The sequence below is a fragment of the Gossypium arboreum genome, chromosome 6 (genome assembly GCF_025698485.1).
Source record: "Gossypium arboreum isolate Shixiya-1 chromosome 6, ASM2569848v2, whole genome shotgun sequence".
NCBI classification, from domain to species: Eukaryota; Viridiplantae; Streptophyta; class Magnoliopsida; order Malvales; family Malvaceae; genus Gossypium; species Gossypium arboreum.
In genome coordinates this window covers 95,792,718-95,800,345 of record NC_069075.1, presented here as the reverse complement: position 1 = coordinate 95,800,345, position 7,628 = coordinate 95,792,718, and the positions used below count along the sequence as shown (strand labels likewise).

Below are 7,628 nucleotides of genomic sequence, written 5' to 3'. Positions count from 1 at the left end.
CTTGAGTTGTGACAAAGTCAATCGTCAATGTGTCATAATATTCTATTTATGTTAAGACTAAAGCCTTTGTTGTATTGATGGAGCTTGTCCTTCACTATTTACGACGAGTGTTTACTATTTTTTTCCTTGAATTGTATGGTTTTATTCATTGAATAAATTAATAAATTCACCTTTCAAAAAAAAATCTACTAGATTTTAGTCCTTTTTAAACTGTTTTAGAGTCCAAATGTTTGTACAGTTTAGATCTCAAAAAGTGAAATAGTACATTTCTAGTTGTTTTGAAGTCACAAAACAATTGAGAGAATAAAACATCTATTTTTAAAAAAATAGAGAATTTTGAAGAATGAAGCTTTTGATATGGAAAACCATGACCTCAAAAATTCAAAATCATTAATTTTCTCAAGCTCTGTTCATTTTGAAAACTTAAAAATGAACAACCCGTTTAATAATTTACCTTGCTAAACTGGGTTTATATTTTCTACTTTCTCTACCTTAAAGCTCTCTACACTATAGAAATGGCAGTAAAAATTGGACTTTTGAGTTGCATAAATTGGAGTTCCATGGCAATTTCCAGCGAACTTCATGGAGTTTATTAGTATTAAATCAAATTGTGGTAATTTAGTTTTTGCAGAACTAGGAAGAGAGAAGAAGAAGAAGGAGAGGATGATAATGAGGAGGAGGAGGAGGAAAGTGAAGAAGGAGATTACTCGGCGGTTTGAAGAGAGGTGATGGAGGGGAGTGTTCTGATGGTGCCCGATCGGAGCTGTAGACTGACAACTATAAACAGTGGTGGCTAGGGTTCATTTGGGGAATTTAGGGAGAAGAAAAAGAAAACCGAAAAAAAGAACAAAGGAAAAAAATGAAAATATATTTTTAAAATATTTTTATATTAAATTAGGTTACACTATAAAAATAGTCATTTTTATATTATTTGTACTCGTTTTCTTTTAAGTTAAGATTTCAGTTGGGGAGGTTTTTTTTAATATGGAAATATTTTGTTTGTCATTTTGTATTTGATATGTTTTAATATGTTACGTGTCATAATTTTATTTTATCATCTGTCTTGAATTTAGCTGTGTTATATAAAAATATTGATTTAGTTGACAAAAAATAGAATATTAATATGAGACAAAGATAAATAAAAATAAATAAATAACCCTTAAATACGAAATAGACATGTTGAAATATTAGTTTTATGTTTAAGCCAGTCAAAAATGTGTGCAAGAATTTTCTTCTATCTCTATGGGTTCATATAAAAAGTCAACTAAAAATAAAAGACCACTGCAAAGATAGCAAGGCTAGCCACTGCGCGGATAAGAGACCCCAACAATGGAACACTTAAATCTCAAATGGTAAGGAAAAATAGTTTTATATGCTAACATATGCATAATTAAAACTACTTATTATCTAGAATATAATTACAAGTGTATTAAGTAATTTTAAATAATTAAGTGATTCGATTTAATGTTAATACCATAAGAGAATCTTGAAATTTTGAAAATCAAATAAGAAAAATATTATGACTAAAAAATATCTCAACAAAGCAACATATATCGAATTAATACTTAAAAAGGAAAAATAGTCATAATAATTTATTTATCCTCTAATTTTATTAAAAAATCATTTTAATCTTTTATTTAATTTTTTATTTTTTTAGTTTTTAAATTTACGTTTTTTATCAAATCACCTTTAAATGGATGAAATGTTGACTTTTTAACTTTGTTGATGTGGCATATATGTAGATTGCCATGTGGATGATACATCAACATTTAATTAAATTTTAAATTTTAAAAATTAAAAATCATTAAAATTATTTAAAAAGTATAAAAATAGTTTTACATTTTAATTAAATGTTGACATGCAATCCATATGACAATCCACGATATGCTACATTAGCAAAATTAACAAATGTTAAATTTGTCACTCATTTTAGGGTAGTTTGATAAAAGTATAAAGTTAAAAGTTAAAAGAGATAAAAATTAAAATGAAGAACTGAAATAAATAAAATTAGAGGGAAAAGAATTATTATATAAAAAATATATTTAAGAGTTCAGTTTAATTTTCTTTCATTCTAATGATCTTATTTTAAAAATGTAGGCAAATGGTCTTCTTGCGTTTACTTCAATGTTATTTTATATTTATTTTATCTTACAAGAAAAGAACTTGTATAATCATTGATTTGAACTCATATGATGAGATTTGAACTCATTCCAAGTTAATTAAGAAAACCTTCAATTTACTACTCAACTTAAGTTTTATTTTCATATTCTTTTATATTTTAATTTTATTATGCATATTTTATTACATCCATCAATTGTATATATATATTTAAAATGTTGTTAATTGAGATGTTGTTTCAAATTAACTCAATGCCATCATAGGATTAATGGTAACACCAATGATTGTATTCTTTAATAACCTTAATATGACGTATTTATGTTTTTAATATCATACATATTTTATATGTTAATATTAATTAATTTAAAATAATGCATTTAATTTTTTATTGTATGTTATTTTTAAAATAAATATTTATTCTAGATATGTATTTTCCATTCACATATAAGTGTAATAAACTTCTAGTATTTATTAATGTTATACTTGATCAGAGACCAAAAGTACTAATAATAATGGACAATTTGTACCCAAAGAAAAAAACTGCACAAAATAAATATTAATTTCATTAATTTGTGGCGAATGAGATCTTGGGTCAATCACAATAGCAAAGCTAAGACCAGGGGAATTTTAACGTACCAAATTCTAGTGTCATTTTATATAAAATGAGTGATAAAGAATTTAGATTCGAAAATTTAAATTTATATTTCAAATTATCATGTAAATAATAAAAGTGAAATGCATTATAGACAAATTTGTTTAATTTCAATTAAAAATATAATTAAATCCAAAAATATTTTAAAATTTTCAAATTAACTACTAAATAGACTCCTAACAAAGAGGATTTACAAAATATCATAAATGTCACATTTTTAAATAGTTTACCATTCTTCCAAATTTCTTGATTTGTAGAATACCGTTCAGCAAGCAATGAGTAAGATAAAATTTCGCTATATTTGATCTATCAGACAATACCGAATAACCTCCTTCACATGAACCAATTATTCCACCCACCACAATTTATTGAGGAAAAAAAACAGTACAGAATTAGAAAGTCATAAAAAAGGAATAATAATAACTACCGTTCTCAGAAGAATGACCTGTAACAAAGGCTGTAGCTGTGAGGGTGGGTATATTAAAATTTAAACCCCTTCCAAGCATAACTCTTTTCCCCCCACCTCTTCAAGAACCCAAAAACTAATTATCCTGCGCTTCAGATCAAATCGTTCCTTCAATGGGAGAACAAGAATCTGAACACAAGGCAAGCAAGCTAAAACTACCTGCATGTTTTAACAAATTGTACTATAAATAAGTCACCAACTAATTGTGGGCAAAACAGTTCCTCAATTTCAGTACTTGATTACTAGTTAACAGACGGCCTTACGAAAGAATCTCAGCTGCAATAACTCTTTTCAACATAACCAGTTGGACTCTAAAACCTTGAAAATATCCAAACTTTAAGTTCAAACACCAGCATCCATCATCAAATACACCAAACAATACAAAAGATGGCAGCACAATATCATTGACTGGGAGACCTTTCTCCATTGAGTTCCCTCTTGTATTCCTCATGGTATGGACTCCGGCTACGGCTTCTGCTTCTGATTGGGCTTCCAGCTTCTCTTGGGCTGTGGCTTCTGCTCCGTCTAGGGCTTCGGCTTCTTCCCTGGCTTGGGCCTTGGCCCCTTTCTAGACTCCGGCTACAGCTCCTCGAGACATTGTATGGTGGAGAACGTGAATACCTATCTCGGCTGTAGTGTCCATCTTGGGGTGAAACTGATCTGCTTAGGAAAAACATCATAAAGTTACATTATATTTCACATATATATAGCAAAAACCTATGAAGGGGAATGTTTTTTGGAGCTATGGAAGAAACACATCTACTACCTCGAGTAATGCCTATCTTTAGGAGGTGAATAATCACGACTTCGAGACCTATATCTCCCATGACGAGGTGGAGACCGTGAATATCGAGGCGAACGAGAGTAACGAGGAGGGGACCTTCTCCTATCACGATATCGACCTCCTCTGTGACAGTAAACATTGAAAGTTGAAAGAAAGGAAAGCACAACTTTCCTAAGAAATGTAAAGCAAATCCAAATTTTCCTAGGAAATTTCTTTGTTCCATGGGATTTATGTTTAGCAGGATGAGATAACACTCAGCCAGTGATGAGGTCAGGACTAGAAATGCTCAAATGGCAGGTTCAGAGCAATAAATCAACCAACTATTGTATTTGGAAGCTAGACAATGAAATAACTCCCCCTTAATAAATGGAAGCCAAATGTGTCTTGAAACTGTCCAAAAACATAAGTACAGCTCCTTAAATATATTGAAAACCCTACCTTGCTCGCTCTCTGTGCCTCATTTCAGCTGGTTTCTTCCTGTTTTCTTCAGCAAAGACCACAGTCAACTCTCGACCAAGAAGAACCTGCCCATCCATCTGGTATTTGGCTTCAGCAGCATCAGCAGGATCAACATATTGGACAAAACCAAACCCCCGAGGTTCCCTGAAGAATTACATGAAAGAGTCAGTGTAAGGCAACAGCAGAAAATAAAATCTAACAAGGACCATACCGACCAATAACCTTTTCCAATGATGTTTCCAACATAATCCCCAGTAATATGGAAGATCATCATAAGCATGAAAAAGCAAGCACTTGCCTGCTAACCTTGCAAGTATCAGTTTAAAGATCACTTGAAATTCTTCAAGACTTGGAACATCTTCACAATGTATTCAAACCAACTTTCTTCCAAGCGTCACTACCACTAACATCATCTTCAAAAGAACTCTATTTACTTGATTGATGTCTTCAAAACTTTAATTTCACTGTTAAACCTCAAGAACTTCAATTAACACACCCAATTTGTGATTATAAAAGAGTATACTTAAAGAAATGCCCCACCATCGGAATGGATATTCAGAGGAAGGAGCATTAGCAGGGCGTGCTAGGTAAAAGCACAGGGAGAAAAAAATACAGGTTTTAAAAACTTCGCATGAACCCCTAAAATTTGAAATGAGAATTTTGAAGAACCATAAATCTATCAATTGACGATCCCCCAATGAAATTATCAAATTATTGAAGTTATAAATTTGCTAAAAGAAATCATAAATATTTTTGAAGAAAGAAGAAATAATAAAAGTGTAAAGCAAAAAAGTTAACACAATAGTATTCTGTGGTTCCAAAAAGAATGAAACGTCGCCAAACATGGCTGATGGCCTATACCACACAAAATCCACGGAAAGGTTAAAAGAATACATGTTTCTGATTCTATCAAGAATGAATGTTTCAAGTCCAGAGAATGAGGGAAAAAGGAGAGGAAGAAGCAAAACAATTAAATATATCTAAACAACTTAAATTTAATATGGCAGCAAATATTTCCTTACCCAGTATAATAATCCTTGGGCAGATATATATCTTTAAGAGGGCCAAATCTTTCGAATGGCCTGCGGAGGTCTTCTGGCCTGCAAAAGCAAAAACCATATCTGAATGCTTCAAGTGGGACGTAAATAATCAATCATTTGTCCCATTACATTATCAAAGACAAAAAAAAAACGATTTGAAACTTCACAGCAAATAAATAACCTCCCCCAAAGAAACAATTGCTACAATTCAATGGTTCATTCAGAAAAGGCAGAAGAAGAAACTATAGTACTCACATAAATGAGGATAAGATACAAATTATTAAAAAAGAAACTAGGCGAAAAATATATTTCGCCATAATAACAAATTTCAAAACGCAGAAGAAATTAGAAGAGCTGATAATACAAGTCCAAAAGGAACACGGAGGGAGAAGCAGAAGAAACCTGCAGTCATGGCGGAGGTTGCGAACCAAAAGGCTTGTAGGAAGATCTCGAGCGCGACCACCGTAGCGGCCTCTGGGGCTAGGGCTCCGTCCTCTCCGGCCGTAGCCTCTGGGCGGAGATGGAGTATAACTTCTGCCTCTCATTTAGGAAAAGAACAGTGGAACAATCTGCAAAACCTTGATATTCAAAGAGAGGAGAAGAAGATGGGAGAAACCAGGTGGAGGCGAGGGTTGAAGAAAAGGAGAAGTTAAACGGCTGTGGATTGTATGCAGCAGAGGCAAAGGCCAAGGCTAAGATTAGGGTTTGGGAAGGGAAAGTGAATGGGATAGATCTCTGGAGTTTTCCTTTTTGTCTTATAGCCTTTCTTTGCTCGCGCCACGCGTATTAACATTCGAGCTAGGCCTAGTTGATAGTCAAAGTTCTTAATAGGCTTGGCCCGTGCCGAGTCTAGGCTCTACAAATTTCACTACGCTCGAGTCCGCCCAATTCAATTTGTTGGCTCATTTAACTGTAAATATATTTACTATATAAAATCACTTATGTTACTAGTCAAATTTGATACTAATTCAATTATAAATTTATTAAAATATTTTTATTAATATTATTATAATGATATTTTAATATTTTATACTTTTAATTAATCTTTAAATATTTAAATAATTTTCAAATAAAATAATTGAAAATATTATTTAAAATTGAACACAAAATTAATAAATTCATATGAAAATCTCTTATCATTCCACTAATTGAAATAATTTTATAAATATATTTTATAATATATAATATTTATATTCACCCACATAGGTGTGATAAATTCTAATATACATTTAATTATTTTTATTTTAATAAAATATTTCAATTTTATATGCTAAATGTAAAATGATTAAAAATAAGTAAATATATAATTTTTTTAAAAAAGTATTTGTATATGTTTAAAAGATAAGTAGAAAAATCGATATGAATAAATTAAGTAGATTATAAATACATAAAATAATATTATTAATTTGATTTGTAAAATAAATAATTTGTAAGTTTTGAGTAATATTTTTGCTTTTATATATTTAAAGTAATTTTATTATATTTATAACACATTTCCCCGTCTCATTTATGGTAAAGTAGGAGGTGCCATTGGAGTTTCTACTTAGTTTGCACGGAATTTTTCTTATATGAAAAATATTTATTTTAGAGATATTAAAACTTAATCATATCATTTTTAAACATTTGAAAACATATATAGATTTGTTCGAATAAGAAAACAAGTACTTAAGACTCTTTTGGCTTAAAATGAGATTGTTTGATTGAACATATCAAGAGGTTTCACCAGTAATCAAACTTAAGTACATTTAATTAAAAAATTAAAAATAATATTGAAACAACTTGAAGGCTTGTAAATCAATTTAAAATAATCTAAATTATTTTTTGGGTGATAGGACGTGCCTAGGGTCACGTACGTGCTTCGGGGCAAAATGACCAAAACAATACAGTGGCCTTGTATAGGAGGGCTAAGTATCGGTGCCAAACCCCTAGGTGTTAATACCTTGGACATGTACTATAGCATTTTAACCACTGACTTGCTTAGTGCAGTACCTATGGCAAGGGTATCGAACCCAAGACCCTTGAAATTAAAAATAGAGTCTAAATTACTCTAAAATCACACCCAAACATTACCCTATCATTTCAATATGAGCCTAAACATTATAAATCATT

At 30.9% G+C, this 7,628-nt stretch overlaps 1 protein-coding gene across 2 annotated transcripts; it reads right to left on the bottom strand.

The window, feature by feature from the left end:
• Nucleotides 1–3,400: 3,400 nt before the first annotated feature.
• LOC108486489 (serine/arginine-rich SC35-like splicing factor SCL30A) lies at nucleotides 3,401–6,301 on the bottom strand. 2 transcript variants are annotated; one of them, XM_017790566.2, is made up of 5 exons: nucleotides 5,922–6,300; nucleotides 5,502–5,579; nucleotides 4,459–4,623; nucleotides 4,003–4,143; nucleotides 3,401–3,896 (listed from the first exon to the last, which is right to left on the bottom strand). In XM_017790566.2, exons 1-5 carry the CDS (start codon nucleotides 6,062–6,064, stop codon nucleotides 3,638–3,640), a joined length of 786 nt encoding a protein of 261 aa, XP_017646055.1. In that variant the 5' UTR covers nucleotides 6,065–6,300; the 3' UTR covers nucleotides 3,401–3,637. The 2 variants fall into 2 exon arrangements, with proteins under 2 accessions (XP_017646055.1, XP_052885800.1); XM_053029840.1 differs by lacking the exon at nucleotides 4,003–4,143 and having other exon boundaries at nucleotides 5,922–6,301.
• Between the last annotated feature and the right edge of the window lie 1,327 nt (nucleotides 6,302–7,628).

Bases quoted from the DNA above. Each gene is read 5' to 3' on its own strand.
- LOC108486489 (XM_017790566.2), bottom strand. From the start codon at position 6,064: ATGAGAGGCAGAAGTTATACTCCATCTCCGCCCAGAGGCTACGGCCGG. The intron at 5,580-5,921 runs GTTTCTTCTGCT...TTGCTTTTGCAG, and splicing joins AACCTCCGCCATGACTGCAG to GCCAGAAGACCTCCGCAGGC. The intron at 4,144-4,458 runs GTAGGGTTTTCA...TTACTGTCACAG, and splicing joins AGGCACAGAGAGCGAGCAAG to AGGAGGTCGATATCGTGATA.